Source organism: Phoca vitulina, unplaced genomic scaffold (assembly GCF_004348235.1).
Source record: "Phoca vitulina isolate PV1807 unplaced genomic scaffold, GSC_HSeal_1.0 scaffold1, whole genome shotgun sequence".
Taxonomy (NCBI): Eukaryota; Metazoa; Chordata; class Mammalia; order Carnivora; family Phocidae; genus Phoca; species Phoca vitulina.
In genome coordinates this window covers 30,174,072-30,195,754 of record NW_022589704.1, presented here as the reverse complement: position 1 = coordinate 30,195,754, position 21,683 = coordinate 30,174,072, and the positions used below count along the sequence as shown (strand labels likewise).

Sequence of the window (21,683 nt, the reverse complement as noted above, 5' to 3'; positions counted from 1 at the left end):
ATACCAAGACCATAGGGGATTGCTTCTGAAGAAAATACCCGTTGGAGAAAATGCCTGTTACTTAAGAATGTGTCCTAGTAATAACCACAGCTTTATTATTATTATTTCAAATGTGCAGTTTTATTTTCCTAACAGTGCTAAGGAAACACAGTGCTCTTTTAAAGTATCATAATTGCAGGGAACCCTAGTGCATTGTTGGTCCGAATGCAAACTGGTGCAGCCAATATGGAAAACAGCATGGAGGTTCCTCAAAAAATTAAAAATGGATTCAGATGGCCAACAGACATATAAAAAGATGCTCAACATCACTGATCATCAGGGAAACACAAATCAAAACCACAATGAGGTATCACCTCACACCAGTTGAATGGCTAAAATCAACAACGCAAGAAACAACAGGTGTTGGCAAGGATGTGGAGAGAAAGGAACCGTGTGCACTGTGGAGAATGCAGGCTGGTGCAGCCACTGTGGAAAACAGTATGAAGGTTCCTCAGAAAGTTAAAAATAGAGCTACCCTAGGATCCAGCAATTGCACTACTGGCTATTTACCCAAAAAGCACAAAAATACTAATTCAAAGGGATTGATGTTTATAGCAGCATTATCTACAATAGCCAAATTATGGAAACAGCCCAAGTGTCTATTGACTGATGAATGGATAAAGATGTGATAGATAGAGATATACACACAATGGAATATTCCTCAGCCATAAAAAAAGAATGAAATCTTGCCATTTGCAATGATGTGGATGGAGCTAGAGAGTATTATGCTAGGCAAAATAAGTCAGAGAAAGACAAATACCATGTGATTTCACTCATATGTGGAATTTAAGAAGAAAAGAAAAAGAGGAAAGCAAGCTAAGAAACAGACTCTTAACTATAGAGAACAAACTGATGGTTACCAGAGGGGAGGTAGGTGGGCGGGATGAGTGAAATAGGTGATAGGGATTAAGGAGCGCACTTGCTGTGATGAGCACTGGGTGATGTATGGAATTGTTGAATCACTATATGGTACACCTGAAACTAATATTACACTGTATGTTAACTAATTTGAATTTAAATAAAAACTTTTTTAAAAATGGAACTATCCTATGATCCAGCAATTCTACTTCTGCGTATACATCCAAAGGAATTGAGTTCAGGATCCCACAGAGATATCTCTACTCCCATGTTCATTGCAGCATTACTTACAATAGCCAAGATATGGAAACATTCTAATTGTTCATCAATAGATGAATGGATTAAGAAGGTGCAGTGTGTGTGTGTGTATGTATACACATATACATGTATAAATGCATATACATATATGCTGTGGAATCTGAAAAAGACAAACTCAGAGAAACAGTAGAGTGGTGGTTACCAGGGGTTGGGGAGAAGGGAAATTGAGGAGCTTTTGGTCAAAGGGTAAAGACTTCCAGTTATAAGATTAACAAGTTTGGGATCTAATGTACAGCATGGTGATGATAGCTAATAAAAATGTATCCTATATTTGAATGTTACTAAGAGTAGATCTTAAATGCTCTCACCACAAAAAAGAAATAGTGACTACTGATGGGATGAACTTGGTAGCTAATACTATGGTGGGAATCATTTTGCAACTTAGAAATGTATCCAATCAATAGTTACACACATTACATTTACACAAGGTTACTTGTCCATCATATCTCGATAAAGCTGCAGGAAAAAAATAATGTATCATAATTGCCACTGTGCCCAATTAGCTACAAATATGCCAGGCACCGAGGGTGCTGAGAACACACAAACCCGAGGCTACCTTAGGAAGATGGGGCTACCTGCAAGAGCGAATGTGGTGTGAAGGAGAGAGGGCACTATAGGAGACAGCCCAAGTTCTAATCCCAGCCCTTCCCTGAACTTGTTGGGTGATCAAGGCCCAAAGTCTCATGTGCAAAATGAGAATAGTGTAAACTAGGTGTTTGGCGAGGTCCCTTGAAGCACTGTCATTATCGAGTCCCGTGAGTTTAACTTCAAAGGTCAATGTCACTTGCAGCTCTGGAGGCCTGTTTAGAGGAGTTCGGTCAGTTTTTAGTTATATATTAATGGTAACCTTTCAGTTCTTTCATTTCTAGTGAACTAATGGTTTGAGATTTTTACTCTTTAACCACATGACTTTGTGCATGTTGCACAATCGATATCTCAGTGGAAAGATGGAAGGAAAGAAGGAAGAGAGGAAAACGAGGGGAATTTAGTGACTATTAGTTTTGCCCTTTCAGTTTCTTACTTTACTTCATTTTATGCAAAATGATCTTGTACTACTTAGAATAAAGACTTATGGTTTGATGAGTTCAGCTCATAAATATTTTAAATTTACCCCTGAAAGAACATGGTTATTATTTTTGGTTTTTTTTAAAGATTTTATTTATTTATTTGACAGAGAGAGACACAGTGAGAGAGAGAGAGCACAAGCTGGGGGGAGTGGGAGAGGGAGAAGCAGGCTTCCTGCTGAGCAGGGAGCCCGATGTGGGGCTCAGTCCCAGGACCCTGGGACCATGACCTGAGCCAAAGGCAGACGCTTAACGACTGAGCCACCCAGGTGCCCCAAGAACAAGGTTATTGTTAACAGCCATCTCCTCCTTCATGTTTTTCTAGATTTGGAAAGAAGAAAGATGACAGAGGTGGCAAGGCTGAGCAGAAGGGCGCTCTGAAGCATGGCGGCCTAAGGGAAGAAGAGCTGGAAAAAATGAAAGAAGAACGTGAAAGGTAAGCAGAAATGCTGAGCTCCTTATTTTGTTAGGGTCCATGGCCCGTGTTAAATTGGGTTGTTGCATCCATCAACTGGAGAAATTTTATTTTAAGAAGCATAGCATTTCATGTAGAAGAAAAGGTACCTGATATAAAAAGGAACCTGCCTTTCTGGGGAATTTTTATTATATTTGGAGAAGAAATTAACTTTATGTTTTTATTAGATCAGTACTTATAATTCCAAAATATGCTACCCCAGTTTCGACTATATCAGTGTATATTTTCCCTATGGTTTAAACAATGAGTTTTTTTTTTAATAAAAAGGTCATTTTAATGTTGATGTTTAGAACTATCAAATTTCCATAGTCTGTTCCTAATTTCTGTCAAGCTGTTGTATGCCTTCTTAATTTTATTCTGCTAAATCCATTTGGGGGATGTAATTTGAGAAGTCCATGTCCTTCATTTTTAAAAAGCCCGTGTCTTTTATTAGGCTATCAGCAAGTTGCAAAGTATGTCGCCCATCTGTTAAAGGGCCGGTTTCATTTACTGAAATAATGACAGTTTGCAAGGGCTGAATTCTCCTGTTTGAGGAGCTTCATGTTCCATTTGGACAAGAGGCTCTTCACTTATCTTTGAGGTTAACTCTGGCACTTACCCCAAGTCGATGTGTAAATGTCTGATTTTGAAACATGTAATTGAATATTCATATTTCTCCTGAAAGTTCTTCACCTTCACAACTAAATGGAGCTTGGAGAAAGACTGAGATTATGACAAAACTAGCATATCATTTTAAGTACTTGATTCTGACTTCACCATGCATGAAGTCACATTTGTCCAACTTGTCACTTGCTTATTGGCAAAGACATCTATGTGGTGAGCCCACATCATAGATCTTTGCTGCTCCCCTGACTTCACTTACTGAGGCACCACAGCCTTGCCTCGTCTTCAGGAAACTGGGCTGTTTGCTAGAATGCAGACTTCACATTTTTTGTAGCTCAATACTTGCTTGGGGTTGGGAGGCTTTCCTCTTAGTAGCTAGGGAACTGTGTGCCAGCTAGAAAATTGATAACCCATAAAATAAGGTGGGTTGTCTTTAAGCAAGAGTTCATTTCCTTTCTGGTGTTGCCTTAAGGAAGCAGGTGCCTGAGGGAGTTTTGTTCTTAAAAGCAGGGCTGTAAATTCACCTCAGCTGGCTATATAGGCTTCAGGTCCAATTTTCTTAAAATATGTCTGGTCAAAATATTGAAAGAACTGTACTATTAGCCTCTACTTAGGCCACTTCCCACACATGAACACGTAAAACACATCTGAGATGGGTTTCCTAGAGACAATGTTGTCTCAATCCTGTGAGAGAGGAAGAAGCTGGAGGAGTTGATTTTATGGTTGGGTGCTCTAGAATTAATGACCAAGAGCATTTCAGCAGCTCGGAAGCAGAGGGCCACGGAGGGTAGAGGTGGAGACTCAGCATTTGGCATTCCTCCCAAACCTAGAGTCCCATTTCTTGGCTCTCCGTCATCCATAGGAAACCAGCTCACAACCCTTAAAGAACTCAGTGAGTGTATCACTCTTTGTGACATGGCCATGGGAAAAAAATAGAATAAAATAAGAAACAGTGTCTAAAAGTTCACCAAGTGGTCTTTTTTTCTAATGCCTTTAGAATTTGTTACCTTAAGGTGATTCAAGCTGTCCTGTTGCTTATTTGTTTCATCCTAGCTGTCACAGATATAATAGCGTTTCATTCACTTATCCCTTCTTCAAAGGATTTAAAGTACTTGAATAAGATATATTGTATAGTGCTGGAGCCAGCTCGTATCAGCTTGTGAGAAGAATTTTGGGAGCTGGTTGTTAAACCACTGGTGGATTGTCATTGGTCGTGGTGGGAGTATTTACACCATAGAAATGGGCAAATGCAATAAGTTGAGTTTGTTTTTTCAAAAAGCCAGTTAATCAACATACCACTGAGGGTTTATACCAACTCTATTTACTGTATAACCAGGAAGAAATTATCCAAAATAAAGGCTAAATAAAGAAAGATTCATCCAAGTCAAACCATATGACTTCCTCTGGGTTTCTCAAAGTGTAGTCCCTAGACCACCTGTAGCAAAAAAAGTCACGTGGAGAGCTTGTTGAAAATAAGCTCGAGTCCCACACCAGACTTGCAGAATCAGAATCTTGGGATTTGGAGCCCAGGAACCTGTATTTAATAGGCAAGCCCAACATAATTCTTCAGTATTTTAAAGTCTGAGAACACTTGACCTGAAGGGACAGGATTTGGTTGAAACATTAAACAATCCTTATCCTATGAAAAATGACACACAGATTTTTTTTCCCAAGAGGATTGAACAAGCCGGTCTAAAAATATTGCCATCTTTCTCATGTGCCCTCTCTGAAGTAGCCTACCTTACTGGCATATTTTTTTGCCAACAAGAAAGAAACCCTTGCCAGTGCTTACCCACCTAAGAGTATTTGGATTGCTTACCCCCAGTACCACCCATGCACACAACACTTACAAATACAGTAAATTCATTAAGAAAATTTTGGAGACATAAAAAAGCATAAAGAAGACTAACATGATCATGCATAATTCCATAACAATTATTAATATTCTTATGATCTTTTTACTATGTATATATTTTCTTTGAAACTTGATATCCATGCTGCATGTATAATGTCTCACTTTTCCAACAGCATTATGTTGTGAGCACTTCCCCATGTCATTAATGTTTTGAAAATATGCCATTTTGATGACTGTCTAATATTCTGTGAGATCAATATACTACAGTATACTTACTTATCTTCTGTTGTCAAACATTTAGTCTGTTTCCATTTTTCACTCTTTCAAATAATACTTTGATGAGCATCCAGATATAAAAGTCCTGATAGATGACCTCTTAAATCATATAGTTCCTGTTAGAAGGTTCAATTTCCTTGTAACTGTTTTACCCGAGGATTAATTTAACCTCAACTCCAAATTTTAGGATTATATTATCCCTCTTCATTCCTCCCATTATTTTTCTTATGATTTCCATATCTCATTTTAATGTATCTACATATTTAACTCCTGATAAGGAATTGTTGTGGTACTATATATGAATAACATGTTCATAGCTATAGCTATGAAAAGGTAAAAAAAAAAAAAAGCCATAAGAATTATGGAATTATGGGACGCCTGGGTGGCTCAGTCAGTTAAGCGTCTGCCTTCGGCTCAGGTCATGATCTCAGGGTCCTGGGATCGAGCCCCACATCGGGCTCCCTGCTCCGCGGGAAGCCTGCTTCTCCCTCTCCCACTCCCCCTGCTTGTGTTCCCTCTCTCACTGTGTCTCTCTCTGTCAAATAAATAAATAAAATCTTAAAAAAAAAAAAATTATGGAATTATAAGATTAAATTGGAGGAATGCAGAGCCCTCCAGTGGTTCTCAGGGAGGGACAATTTTGCTCCCAAAGAAACATTTGGCTGTATCTGGAGACATTTTTTATTCTCACAACTTCAAAGGAGGAACAAGCACGGGAAGGGAATTGCCAGGTGCTAGGTAGAGGCCAGGAATGCAGCCAGACCATTTACAATGCACAAGATACTCCTGTCCCCTAACAGTGAGTCATCTCACTGAAACTGCCAACAGTGTGTAGGCTGAAAACCCCTGTTTTAGCCTCTGGACTTCACAAGTAAGGGTACTCTCCTGTACATTAGAAGCTCCTTGTCTCATGATATCCTGTGGATAACACAGAAAAATGTACACCAGATGACATAACCCTAGAAGGATTACTAGCTATTCAAGAAACTGTACCCAAAGCTTGCTAATGAATAGTCCCTCAATATAAACTTGCAAGAAAAAGTTTTTCTTCAAAATTTATTTTTAACTCTGGCCTGCTGAGCATTGGCATCAGTGCTGTTGATCAGATTGTGAATGCCAAAAATCTGCAGGTGTTGATAGTGTATTGATGACAGAATCATCTGGAACAATGGATTGAATCAAACATAAAGAAACTTAATAGGAATAAATGTAAAGTCTTGATTTTAGGTCCAAAACCGAACTGTACAAACACAGGATGTGGAAGGTTTGACTTAATACCAAATATATGAAAAAACTGCCTGATGGTTTTAGTTGAGGGTAAAGTTTAGCATGAGTCAACATGAGGATGTGCCTGCCAAAAAATCCAGTCCTAGGCTACATTACTGGAAGTTCATGTGCAAAATGAAGGAAGAAACAATAATTCCAGCTTTATACTACTCTGACCACACTTCAAATATCCCGTTGCCTCTCTCACACACACAGAATAGCCCCAACTAAATCCTGTCTTTTGAAAAATGTTGAAGGACCTGGGCATACATAGTCTTAGAGGTAAGACTTAGTTGATGTCACATGATCAAAGAACTTTCACATAAAAGAGGAATTAAATGCATTTTATAGCATCTATTCTTTCTCTCTCTCTCTTTGCTTATTCATCCATTCATTTATTTTCTTGAAGATACTAATGGGGAGTCATTTTAAGAGAGGTAGTCTTCAGCTAAATAGAAGGGAAAATATCCTAACAATTAGAATGTCACATGAGAGTGAGTTTGTGGACACTGAAAAATGTCTACTAAGAGGCTGATGATTACAGTGAGAAAGGATTAGTGCATCAGGAAAATATTGGACTAGATCAGAGTTTCATCAACTTCAGTCATTGATATATTACCTTCATTGTCTTATTTGTATTTATATATTCAAATAAATAAAATATTATATAGATGCAAAACCACAGAAGTTAATGTAATTATCTACATTCAGCCACATATCACCTAAAATCATGTTGTGTATCACTAATGCTGCATTTGTCCTTAGGGGATCTCTATGGTTTTCCCCAGATCTCAGGGTCTAAGAAATAAATATGTTCAAGTATAGAAGCATTTACTTTGAATTGCCTAGAACCTAGAATGGCCTTTCTTGAACTTGCCATAGCATTGCTTCATGGTAGTGTATGCCCTATTCTTATCTGAGTGGAGAAGCCCAAGTTTCTTGCTCAAAATTGCATGCAAGGCTTTTGTTAGTCTCATATTTGATTTCCTGAGCTAAGCATGTGTCCTCTCCTGACACAAGTCAAACAGCCCATTGCAGCAAAGCCCTGTTTTAAATAAACTCATCATTTTGTTCATGCTTCAGCGAGATTGGCCATAATAAAACATTAGTTCCAAATGCCTGTATCCATTGCTAGAAGGATGAATCCAATATTATATTCAAAGATTATTTCCCCTAGAATTTTTTAATCAAGCTAAATTAAATTAACATTTTCCAAACATTCTGATTATATAAATTAGTATGGTGAGCTGAAAGCAAGAGATTGTCTTAACAAATCAGTAAACGTATTGTTGTTGTTTAATTCTAAGACTTTAACTCACATGTGTAACTGGCTCCAAAGTGTGAAATTAACCAGATTCTTGTACCTACAAAGAACCTAACTGCATGCATGTTGTACTTGTATTGTTAATACCTTCTCAGAAGTCAGGTGGAGATTGCTTAAAGAAAAGTAAGTGTCCCCCTCATTTATGTAGGATTACTGTACTGGGGGAAGCATCTCCATTTACACCAAAAGGCTGTCTCCCATTAAAGTTCCATATTACTGACCCTGAAATGAAATTTCGCTAAATGAAACTGCTTCCTAAAATAGGGGAGGGCAGGTGTAGTTCAAAAACATATGAGTTTGTGCTCTAAGATCTTGTATTACTCTTATACCATGTCAGAGTTTATTTTGCAAGGGAGCTCATTTGCTGTGTGAATGAAACGTGTTTTTGTAGATCTTACTAGAATCTTAGCAGGATAAATGAGGAGATGCGGGGCAAAGAGGCAGCCTCCCCAGCTTCAGGACTGAGGAGCATGAAAACATATGGCTCTTGTTTTCAACAACTGGCCTGCACGGAATGCTCTAAGTGAGAGTGGGGCTGAGATTTAGGCAAGCTGATTGGTTTCAGTGTCTGACTTGAGGGTTCTTAGTTTTCTTGCCTTCAGGAAGCCTTCCAAGAGCTGCAGAGGCTTCTTTCTCCTTTGCCTTATCAGCTGAGCTGCTTGTGGCCCGTTCCCTCAGTTTAAATCAATACATGTGTTTTTGATATTTGGCAAACCAAGATTTAATTATGCAGCTGCAAGTTCCCCACATAAACGAAATTCATCTTAGAGAAATAAAAACATTCAGAAACCATTTATAGTTTCAGAATACAAGTGGGTGAAAATCTATTCCCAACCTCTCAGCATTTTATTTAATTATGGGAGATTTTTATGTTACTGGAAATTGAAATGAAAACCAGAATAAGGCTAGAGTTTGTCCAGCATATGTTCATCCTGAGAAATGAAGATGCTTACTGTATTCTAAGAAGGGAAAGGAAAGTCGGTTCTGAATTAATATTTTAGCTGTACCCTACATAAATAGGCACTCCTAAATACATAGAGCGACAAATGAATTCATAGGATTGTCATTATCGTATCCTAAAAAGAGTGCATATTTTATTAAAGAACCAGAAGGTTGTTTTCTTTAATTTGCCAAGAGACTCTCTATAATTAATTATTTACTGAACTTAAACTTTGGCACTATTTAAACTGTTGAAAACACCCATGTTTTGGCATGATTACATACAAATGATTAATTCAGCATGGTTTTACTCCTCACTGAATATCCCTGTCTTTTGCAGTAGAATTTGCTACGTCCTGTGGTGTGGGCAAAATAAAATGTTGGAATGGTTCCCGGTCTTAATAGTCCCAATTTATTATTACCACTGAACCCTCGTCAGATCATGGACTGGATTAGATCCCAGTTTTTCAAAATGCCCCAATTTATGGCTCCCTTAGAATCCTGATAAAAATGTGTATTTGAATAAGGCTTTGGTTGGCTAAAAGAGATCCAGTTAATTACTTTTAGATTCTTATTAGATCATCACTGCATGGAAGTTATGAAAAATATTGCTAGATGGTTGTTTCCCAGGACAAGGTCATGTTCTCATTTTAGGCCAACAGAAAGAAGCTGTCAGATTTTTGTTTTTCATAGTACTAATCATCTCAGTAAATGAAAAGAGATTTGCTGTATCCCAGTAATTACTATTGATGCTTGTGTTGGGGTAAGGATCACCTCTCTTCCTAGAATAAGAATGAAAAACAGAGGGGTGGGAGATGGGGGGGAAAGGCACACCTACCACCCCTCATTCAGTGTCCATCTTTCCAAATTTGCCTTTTATTTAGAGGGATGAGGGAGTGAGACCCAGGGGAGATGCAGGTGGCTTTAATATCTATACATTTATTTGATCTTTGTAACACTCACCTTCTCAGAATGCTTGTGGTCACCGGCAAAATTTGGCACATTACTGTATTCCAATAGACAAGAGATAGGAACACCTAAATCCTGATGCCATGCCAGCATTTTTTATGAGCCAAAATCCTTTTATGGAATTTGAATCAATGTTAGAAGTGCTGTATTAGCAACTACTTGTCAGCCGAGCTGGATTAATACGTAAAATGAAATCACTTGACTGGCATGCTTTCCAAGAGTCGTTTAGACAAACTTCTAAGATTAAAGTACACCAGCTCTTTAAAAAGGTGTTTTAAAAGGATACTCTTATATTTAAGCACCCTGGAGTGACATATTATATTATTGCATTCAATTGCAGTGCTGTTGAAATGCATTCAGACAAGGAATTATACTAACCTCCCCACAGTGATCCCATTGAAATGTTTAGAATGCCTACTCTGATAAACACTTGGAAAGAAGCTCTGAATTCTGTTGATCTGGATGTTTGGCTTTAATATACACATAAAAATATATTCAACATAATAAAAAAACAACTTTGGTAATTCACTGGATTTATGCCGATCAGAGGTATAGATATACTTGGTCCAATGGAACTTATATGCCGTGGAAAAAGAACTTGAAGAGAGCATTTTCTAGGAAGGGTTTGGTGACTGTAACTAAGCGGAAGGCCATTTGGTGGTTGGAACTTAGGAATGAGGGTGCCATTTCCATTCTATCAGTTGTTTTCATGGAGCCTTTGCATAACTCACTTTGAGGATGGATTCTTAAAGGCCCTCTTTTTATCACCATGAAAGGAGATGGTAAGAATGATACTTCAAGGCCTCAGTGTTATGTGTTCTGTTTGGATAGAATTATTCTTAATTGCTCAGTTTTCTCGAAGGAAAACAATTGAATAAATAAAAGTTTAGTGAATCCAGAATATTTGCTGTGGGCCAGTTTGGGGCAGGACGGTGTACAAGCAAAGTTAATTCTCTAAAAGTGCTGTGAAAAATGTGGACAAGTTAAACTCATAAATCCAATAGCATTTTCCAGAATTTCTAAAGTATCTCATCTTTACTTCATGTTTTGACATACGCTATGTTGTATCCTGCTTTGGAAAGCATCCGTGACAGCACATCTACTCTGGAGCCCCAGATTAGTTATTGTTCACATAGGTTGGCAAACTGTGTGAGTAGAAAAGGTATTCAACCTATTATCTGCTAGAATCTGCTTTTTCCCCTCACATTTTTTTATGTAGAATTCCTAAGCTAGGCCTGTGATTTACAAACACCAAACTGAATATGCTTTTTCCAAATTTCCTGGGAAGTTTGGCTTTTTTGTCTGTTTGCTTGTTTTGGGCGTTTGTTTTTTTGTTTGTTTTATAACAGAGGGATTCAACAGGAGTGATTTTTTTCCCCCAGGGCCAATTGACAGTCCCTGAAGGCAGTGTTAGTTGTCACCCTAGCAGGAGGTGCTCCTGGAATCTGGTGGGTAGAAAACAAGGATGTTTCTCACCATCCTACAATGCACAGGACAGCCCCTGACAAAAAAGAATTATTCAGCCCAAAATGTCAATTGTGCCTGAGTTGAGAAACCCTGTTTTAGATAAACAGGTAATTAGATAATATGGTTGTATAGATACAGATAGAAATATGGTACAGATACTCAGTACATTTGTGGTTGGGCTTGAGGATGTGTATTTTAAAACCATTTCTCAAGTGATTGTTGTTTATGGCTATGTTGGGAGCCAACTGGCCTAGGTGGTGGCCCAGGGGAGGTGTGTGGCCAAGTGGAAAGATTATAAGACCCAGGAGTGGGTGTTTAACTGGGTTAAAGTCCTGACTGCATGAACACACTGTCAGGCTACTTAACTGTCAGGCCTCTGTGTTCTCATCTGTTAAATGAGAAGGCTATCTCTCAGACTTCTGTGAAAAGCAGTATTTATGAAGCGAGCACCTGGTTGACTCCAGGGGCTCAGTGTTATTTTCTGACCTGCTCTGGGGATTCAAGACCCCAGATAATCCATTCAGTAACCTTTGGGGCAGGCGGGGGGCGGCCCAGAGCACTCTGAGGCACACCATCTGTGAAAGTTGCTGAACTGGATACCGTCATGATGAAGAAGGCCAACTTGAATTCAGACTTTGCCCAGCTGGGACTCACGCCAGATATTCCCATTCAAGAAGCTTCTCCTCATTTCTTATTGATCCCCCGTTGGAAGTTGCTCCTCAAGCATAGAGAGCTTGGCGTGAGATGGCAGCACAGGAGTGAGAGGAGGGCTGGCTACAGCCAGGCCCCGGCAGCCGGGGAAACAAATTCAGGGCGGAGGGGCCTCAAGGCCTGCGGCCTCTCCAAGTCCACAGGTCATGTGACTGCAGAAAACACTTGTAACCACAGTCATTACATTTGCAAAATCCTCACATTTGCATTTCTGTTACATGTATCACATTGAGGGGCGGGGCATAACTCTGGTCTGCTAATATTTAGAGTCCAGTCTATGGTAGAAACAGAACGACGGTGCCCCTTTCTTCCCCACCCACTCTCTCCCACCTGCCTGTCCTTGCCCTGTAATTTAATTACTTAATGACTTCACAGTGCATCTGAGTTGATTTCAGATTGATGTCCAGAGGAATCTGACCCCTTTCCCAGGCTCAGACTCCTGCCTCATTGTGCTTTGTGCCCTTTGTTTGATTTTAGTATTGAGAGTTAAAGAGGTTAAAGTGGTTTGGGCTATGGCACAGACGCTTGCTTTCCCAAGAGGTCACTTAAAAAGAACCTTACAAAAAACAAACAAACAAAAAACAGCAGTGATAACAATTGGCTGTTTAGATAGAAGCTGTAAGCATTCATGTTCTTGGAGGAACTTAACAAATAATAATTTGTGAAATCATGACTTCTTGAAGCAGAGATTATTCAATGTGACAGGTTGGAGAAAGTGGATTAATGATAATAGCTTTGATCATTCCTCTCTCCAAAACTTTCAATGGCTCTCTATTGCCTACTGCAGACAGTCGAAACTCCTTGGCTGATATCTGAGTAGAGCCTCGTTTTCCAATCATAATTTCTACTCCTGGCCCAGATGACCCGTATACTCAGCCGCTCTGGAATGTTCACTCTTTTTGAGATGACCAGAGCACTTTCTCATCTCTCTGTCATTCCTGATGTGGTTTCCCTTGTACTTGTCTACCCTCCCCCTGCCTCAGTTGGTCCAAATCACTAGAAAGTCGGTGAAACCTCACTTCTTCCATTACACCTTCTCAAACTACCTGAGTTGGAAGAAAATTCTTCCACTCAATAACCTGGGCTAAGCTACTTAATTTTGCTAATCTTTGGTTTTGTTGCCTGCAAAATGGCTATATAACCATCGTAGCATCTTATACTGTCATGAAGATTCAATGAGACACTGGCCTGAAGCATTCAGAATAGTGTGAGGCATAGAGACACTCAATAAATGATGAACTTACCATTTTTCTTAGAGATAGTAGTTATTTGAAAGAGAATGAGTATTAACATCAAATAACATTGGATTGAAAGCCTGATGCTTTTCTGTGCTAGGGGTGTGACTGTGCATGTTTTGCCAAAACCTTCTGAGCCCCAGCTTGCTCATCTGGAAAACTTTTTTAAAAAGGAGAAATAATGTCTAGCTTCAGAGCGCCTGTGAAATTTACATATGATGAAATACTTAGAGCATGTAGAGCAGTGCTTGGCACATAGTAGATACCCGTTGTTGTTATTGTTACTCTTACTTTGCTGCATTGAATTGTAGATGTTCATGATGACAAACATGCTCTTTCTCCCTTACTAGCTTGTAATTTCCTTGAGTCAAGGACCACATCATAACTGTTGTTCTATTTCTCTCGGCACCTAATAAATTATGTTTCACAGAGTAGGCATTCAATAAGCAATTGTTGAATAATGGATGAATGAATGAATGTACTGCAGTGATTCTAATTTTATTTCTCAAGTGAATAATTACTGGAATGGAACCAACAGGCAGGATAGGCTAAATCAATGGTCAACAAAGCTATATAGTTAGAAAAATAAGACTTTCCCCTGAGCTATGAAATGGTGTCAAGAAGCATGAGATAATTTGTAACAGACAGTAGAACAGTAGAAATGGATCATTGAGGCATAGTGGCCAGCCCATCAGAACTATCAACACCTGTTTTCCCTCACTGAACCAGATCCTGAGAGACAAGTAAGTAAGTGAAAATGAATGCAATTCATCCATTTCACAAACAAATGGAAATGCTATGGACCTAGAGAGTTTGGGGGTATTTTGATTAGGCTTTTGTCCTCATCCTCTTCCAGTGGCATAAATTTAACTAGTTGAACCTTTTTTTTTTTTTTAAGATTTAGTTATTTGAGAGAGAGAGAGAGGGAGTGGGGTGGGGGGCAAAGGAAGAGGGAGAGAATCTCAAGCAGAGTCCCCGCTGAGCGAGGAGCCCGACGCGGGCCTCGATCTCACGACCCCAAGATCATGACCCCGAGATCACTAACCGAGCTGAAACTAAGAGTTGGGTGCTCAACCGACTGAGCCACCCAGGTGCTCCTGAAATTATTTTTAAGTACCGTTCATTGCAACCTTCTAAAATGAAAGATTTGCCTTTATAGGGAATGCTGCATTTGATTGTATACATGAGACACTCTGTCCTTGGCTTGTTCTCCAGCAAAGGAGGATCTTTTCTGTGCTGCATGTTGAGCCAATTCAATCAGAATTCACTGTGCAGATTATATTTCAGGGGCGAGCATAAAAAACTATAATGGAAATGGAGGTTCATGAAGAATGACAACAGCCATTTGTAATATACCAGATGCCATAGAGCTCTCAGGGAGGCAGTGTCACTAAAATCCTAGTCTGTAGTTAGGAGTCCATATTGTCATTAAATTAGTGTCTTTATCTTATAATTCCTTATTATATGCTCTCCTGCAATTTCATGGGTTTTTTTTTCTTGTCTAGATCCTAACTCTCTTGAGGCATAGATTGTAACTTCTACTTATTTCATTTCCTTACATCTCAGTAAAGAGAAGATATTTAGTAAAGTTGTGGGTTGACTTAAACATGTAAAATAATATCAGGTTTAAAATAAGTTACTTATGTAATTTTAAAAATTGATAAACTCCTAGTAATCAGTGAGAAAATAATTAGTAAATATGTATTAAAATATCTTGCCTAAAATTCTTGCCTGTTTTTGGAAGTATTGTGCTCTGTTTAAAAATTACCCTGATTATAATAATAAGCACCAGGTTTAAAAACTAAAGAACAAATGAGTAGTAAGGAGTTGTTTAGACAAACCATCTTTTAAAATAATAGTGAACTCTATTATTGACAGTATCAACAGCTAATTAAAAATTCTATTAGTGAAGATGTAAAAGATGGCACATTTCCAATTCAGATAGACACTAAGAACACAGACTTAACTGATATTTGTTCAATAATCCTAAAATGTTTCCCTGTGTCTAATAGAAGCTGTGATGGCCAGAGAAAGTTTCAAGTACTAAAAATATATATATTCCAGACACTTAAAAATATTTTCAGATCAAATGTGTCTTTGCAAAAAAGTATGAAGTTTTAGCTGAATGAGCATCAAAGGATATTTTAATGAATTGACTTTGTTTAAGAAAAAAATCACTGAGTCAAGGCAATGTATAGTGTGTAATTCATATGTTTTTAATCTGGTCATAGTGGATGTAATAAGAAAGTCAAAGGAGGATAATTTACTAGTTGGACTTTTGAATATCAAAGCTGCATTTTGTTAACACATAAGTGAATACATATTTTTAAAAATTCTGCAATAACCATTAAATATTCCAGTATGGAAAAACAAGATCCCAGCTTTAACAAAATGCTTCAGTAATATAGTGGGCTGCTTTTGACATCATTAAACCCAAACTGAATATGTTCCTTCTTTTACACAGATTAAAAACTAGATGTAATTCTTCTAGTTTTTTTTTTTTTTTTAAGATTTTATTTATTTGACAGAGAGAGACACAGCGAGAGAGGGAACACAAGTAAGGGGAGTGGGGGAGGGAGAGGGAGAAGCAGGCTTCCCGCCGAGCAGGGAGCCCGATGTGGGACTTGATCCCAGGACCCTGGGATCATGACCTGAGCCGAAGGCAGACGCTTAACGACTGAGCCACCCAGGCGCCCAATTCTTCTAGTTTTTAACCATCAATTCTATTCGTAATCGTTGTCAATATACCTCACCAATTTCAAAGGCTGGACAAGTAAGGCCTCACAAAGAAAGGTACTAAATGAAACCAGAACATTTTACAAAATGTTAAGAAATGGGCAGTTACTAAGGAAGCATAATTTTTTTCACCAGCAAACAAAAATTCAATGCCAAGAAAACTGACATTATGCTAAAATATTCCCTACCTCAAATATGTATGACTTAAGATAAAAACAGATACCTAATATCAATGACCAATTTACATCATCAAATGAAAAATATTTCGAGGAAATAAACACTCTACTGGAGCTAGTCATGCAACCCTCATTGATCAATCCAAAATAACCTCCTGCCGATATCAATTACAGTGGTTCGCACTACCGGAGCTCACGTAGCTTGCCTCTGCCTAAGTTTAAAGAAAAAACATTGTGACATAATAAACTGATGTGGTGTATGAATCAAGATGGAAATTTAAGTTGTCTGAGATATATTTAGAGATTTTGCTTCTTAGTGGGAGAGAAGAACACATGTTGCTAAAAACGTGCCAATTAAGAAGGGAAAATTGAGGAAGGTCTCCAAATATCACAAATTAAAAAGTGTAGTAGGTGTTTACAACTTTCTGGAGCATTCAGAAACATGTGAAACCTTATAGACATGTTTATGATCCTATTTATTTATTTATTTATTTATTGCATTGCCTTATAATCGATGACATGGGAATTGTTCCATCTAAAGACAGTTTCAGGCAGGGACTAGCTGAAGAGCGCTTAAGTTTTATTTTGTTGCTCTGTGGCATCTGAGGGCATCTTTCTAGTATTAAGAGAACTTAGCTGGCTGAATGTTTTCCTGGTTGTGGGAATATCTGTAACCCAGTGACTCCTGCACATAGCTGTGTGTGTGCGTCTTGGCAAGACTGACAGTTATTTACATAGGTAATTTGCATGAAGGTTTAATAGTGCCCAGGACTACACTTCTCGGCCCCTTCTCCGGTATTTACTAACCATTCTTTGATTGATTGGAAAAGTAGCATTTTTCAAACTTAAATGAACTATTGCACAACATTGGTTTATGTACTATATAAAAGGATATTCATGAAGAGAATTGGGTACTTAGAGGAAGAGGGAGGTGTTGAAAAGAGAAGGAGAAAAATGTCAGGGTGGGGGTAGCAGGACACCCTGTGGGAAAGACATCACCCCCTCTCCTGCACTTGAGCCCTGAAATGCCAGCTGAAGGCCTGGGCCTGCTGGTCAGCAGCACACACGGTAGTAGATTTGTTCATTTTGTTAAGTGAATACAGCTGCCTCAATGAAGTGCCTCAATGAAGGCAACATGCTAATAAGGTTAGTACTATATAAACTACCCCCTTTAGGGACTATTGATGCATAAAAAAAAAAATCAGTTAAGTACCTGCCGTGTTCAAGTATTGTACTAGATTCTAAGGACTGAGAGATGAATTTTTTTAAAGAGATGAAGAAGGGATCTTTATCATCAAGCAATTTGCAGTTCCTATCAGTAGCCTAAAACTGTACTTCCAACCCCAGGTGAACAATGTATTCTCTTGGACAAAGACCTTCAAACTAAGGGAACGAGTGAACTCCTAATTTCAGGGAGAACAGCTAAGAGGGCACTGGGGCATGTCATCTTTATATACAAGGTGGCCTTTCCTTCCTGTAGAGATCTGATTGAGCGCATCTCTTTGTAGCCCTTCTTCCTGATCTTCCAGCCTGATCCTCACATGCCAGAGACCTCCTTGGATGATCAATCCAGCCCCCTTTACCTTCCAGTGAACCACAGAAACGTTCTGAATGTGGTCTGTGTTTGACAGTCTCAGGTACCATTCAGACAGGACGTAGGCTGGAGGCCAGGCTTCTAGAGTGGCCCTCAACTGAGGCCTTTGTGGAGTCCCCCCTACTTCCTGTGCATTTGAAGATCTAACAAGCAGGTCTCTTTCTAACTGGCAGTACTTGTTTGGATAAACTGCTAATCCTTGCCATCTTGTATTTACTTTCTTTTTTTTTTTTAATTCTTTTCTTCTCTTTGATTTTTCACATTTCTCATATGAAAGGTCACCTTTACTTGGTCACTTCGTTGAAAAGCTCCCCATTTCAGTCTTACAAGCATGTAAGAAGATCTGTATTTTGATGAATTTTAATATTCTCCATCATCTAGAGAACTAACATAATCTATTTTACCTCCCTGGATCTTTTTCCTTGAGCTACACCATTATGCCTTTGAACCTGAAGTTAAACTGAAGTTATATGAAATTTTTCCACTTAGAGGATTTGGGGTAGATACTTTTCTGCTATGATTCACTTTTGACTTTTTAATTATTTTTGGCCTGAACTCTTCAATAATTCAGGAAACATTAATTGGGCAGCTAGGCACTTAGGGGAAATAGCAAGGTAAGTAAAACACATTCTAGTCCTTGCCTTCAACAAGCTCATGATTAAGAGAGAGGAGAGAGACCAATACACAACTAATTATAATAAAGTTCAACTCTGATAAATACTGTAATGGGATATAAAAATGCTATATGATCTCAGAGAAGACAGCCATGAAAAACTAGTGTTATAGCTGGGACAGTAGAACAGAACTCCTTTATCATCCAATATTCCTAGACACTTGCAATGAAATCATTAAAATCAATTATAAAAGTACAAGTTAACTGTGCAGCAAATTGAAGAGACTTCTGAAAATTTAAATTCTTAATCCCATCAATAATATATGATATTTTTGCTGCTAACTAGAGAGGAATTTAAGAATCGGGAAAAAAATTTATTTGAAAACCAAGGGATTTTCCAAGAAATCAGGGTGCTTTCTGTTACAGTTTCTTTCTCTAAAGCTGACAAAGGAGAGAGTTGAAAAGTTTAGGGCAAAACTTTCTGGGAAAACAGCAGTTTAGTTAGGCAGATAACTTTGGGTCATAAGTTTATATTACTGCCTCTTCTGCAGAAAACTGAAAAATTTCTTTAAATATTTTAACTATCAACTATAATAATTTTAGTAGCCTGGAAAATTTTGCCCAAATATTTCTGTTGATAGGTGGGTTACGTACTATGTTTATAAGGTCTACTATCTATCTATCTATCTATCTATCTATCTGATAATATAGCACCATAATCAAAAAAGGTAGAGCAAATTGAACTTTTATTATAAATGTTTTGAAAAACTAAAGAAACCAACAAGAGTGAAAAAAAGACATTTTCCCCCTTTTGTCCCATGTATGGCCAAGGGTATAATGGACTCAGACTGCCTACAAAAGCAAGTTCCATATTCCGTACAATTCACTTACCCTTTAAACTTTTTCAGGTTAGTAATTATACCAAAACTTCATTAATCGGGACTCAACTAACCAGATTCTTTTATAATTCTTTTGAACACTCTTAAGGGGGGGGGGAAAAAGGGAGAGGAGAATCAGGAGAAAATAAGACACATTCCCCAGTTCCATGCACATGGTAGGCACTCAGGAAATGTAGATTGAAGTGGATCAGGTCAGTTGACAGGTAATATTTGGTTCCTCGTCGTGACTCTTCAGTGTCTTGAGTATAACAGGGTAAATATTGGCGCTGAGAACGATGGTCTTGAAATGATGCCTGTTCCTCAGTCTTCTAAACAAAATTCTGTTTAGTGAGTTCAGTTAGTGCCAGTGAAGGGATTAGTATATTTCAGAAAGCTTCGCAACCAGCAGATTCAAACTAAAAGCATTTACTGCTTTGTTCTCGGTCATGCCGAAAATTCAAGTAACCGCAACACCCCCTGTTTACTGAGCGTTCTGGCCAATCCAGGTTATAGAGTATTTGTTCCAAGTATCTACTCTAGGTAGGCTTCTAAGTGGATCTGTGAGGGAGCCAACAGAACTATGTGTGTGCTTTTCAGTGCCACTAGTTGTGTGTGCATGGGAAGACCGCTGAAAGATCTGTCTCCTCTGTTGCTCCCCTCGCCTATGTCAGCCAACTATTACAAGTATTACAGTTGACAATTGTTTTTTTATGTGCCAACCACACTCTTCTGATAGCTTTAGCTGTATTAAGTTCTTTAACCTTCTTTTTGAGATGGGTACTATCCTATTTCTCATTTACACGTGACAGAGAGGTTACCTTATTTGCCCATGGTCACAAAAGTAGAAAGTGGCAGAGCTTGGCCCCTCTGGCCCCTCACGCCATCCTACTTCTCTATTTCTGCAACAGCAGAATGTTAGCATCTCTGTCAACAGCTGCTGGTCTGGTCCGGAAAAGGCCTTTCTTCAGTGGAACCGTCAAGACAAGGATGTTGCCTCCCATGAAGATCTCAAGACAGAAATACAAATGTAAATTTCACTCATTAAAACCCTAATTAATTTATTGAAAGTGAACTGTTATTATTTCAGGGATGGATGCATATTGGAATATGCTGATTATTTTAATGAACCACGAACCTCCTCTGGGATGCTTCTACTGTATGATTGGCCAGCAGGTCACTGTAGATTTTCTAAGAGGGGAAATAAAAAGATTGCTGCTCATTTTCAAGTTTGCTTTATTAAAAATGCAAAAGAAAATGTGTGCTGTATAATGTATTTTGGGGAGATGATAAGAAGATATCTTTGTTTAGGAAAGGTCTGACATCATCTATTTGAAATCCACGTTTCTCCTTCTGCGGAGTCATTTCTTGTGTTACAGATAATCTGCTTCCAGACCCAGTTTGTGTGTGTTGAACCCACAGCAGTGTCTCCAGTGTAATTGTTATGTTTGACATTTGGAGCCACTCATTCAGCCCTTTCCACAGTATACATATTCTTAATCTTTTCATGACACACGGTATAAAAGCCTCCAGAAATTGGCTTGCTTTTTCTTTCTGAGCCATTGGGTGTGAGGTTGGTTTCATTGCTTATATCTCTACATTGCAGAAAAGATGAACATGAACACACCATCCTAGGCTCTGAAAAAAAGTAGGCCATTCCAAAACACTTTGATTTAGGTCCCATCATCAATTCCATTCCTTCATCACCCATATTAATTCCCCATTGCTACTGTAACAAATTATCACAGACTTAGTGGCCTACAACATATATTTATGCTATTACATTTCTGGAGGCCATAGTTCTGAAATCAGTTTTATTGGGATGAAGTCAAGGTGTAGGCCAGGCTGATCCCTTCTACAGGCTCTAGGGGAGAATCCATTCTTGCCCTTTCCTTAGCCGCCTACAATCCTGGCTGATGGCTCCTTCCACCATCTTCAGAGTACATCTCCCCAACCTCTGTGTGTCCATTGTCACATGGCCTGCTCTCTCAGATCCTGCTTCCCTCTGCTTCCCTCATCACATTTTTGAATGCCTACCATGTGCCAAGCACCATGCTGGATAAATGAGTACACAAGGCAAATGAGGTCTCTGTTCCTGTGAAGCTTACAATTCTGTAAACAGATATAAATGAAAGCAGTAAAGTCAGGTAATGAGAAAACTGTGAAGAAAATAAAGTAGAACAATAGAGAATTGGCACTGGGAAGGGTGTCTAAGATGCTGAGACTCAGGGCACAGTTATGAGCCAGCCACAGGAACACCTGGGGCAGAGGGTTTCCGGCACAAAGAGCA

At 38.7% G+C, this 21,683-nt stretch overlaps 1 protein-coding gene across 1 annotated transcript in view; it reads left to right on the top strand.

Moving 5' to 3' along the window:
- PARD3B (par-3 family cell polarity regulator beta) overlaps positions 1–21,683 on the top strand; it is a 999,887-nt gene that overhangs the window by 803,537 nt on the left and 174,667 nt on the right. Inside the window, exon 19 of the mRNA XM_032403913.1 lies at positions 2,605–2,715. Within this exon, the coding sequence (XP_032259804.1) occupies positions 2,605–2,715 (111 nt within the window). The remainder of the gene's footprint in view (positions 1–2,604; positions 2,716–21,683) is intronic.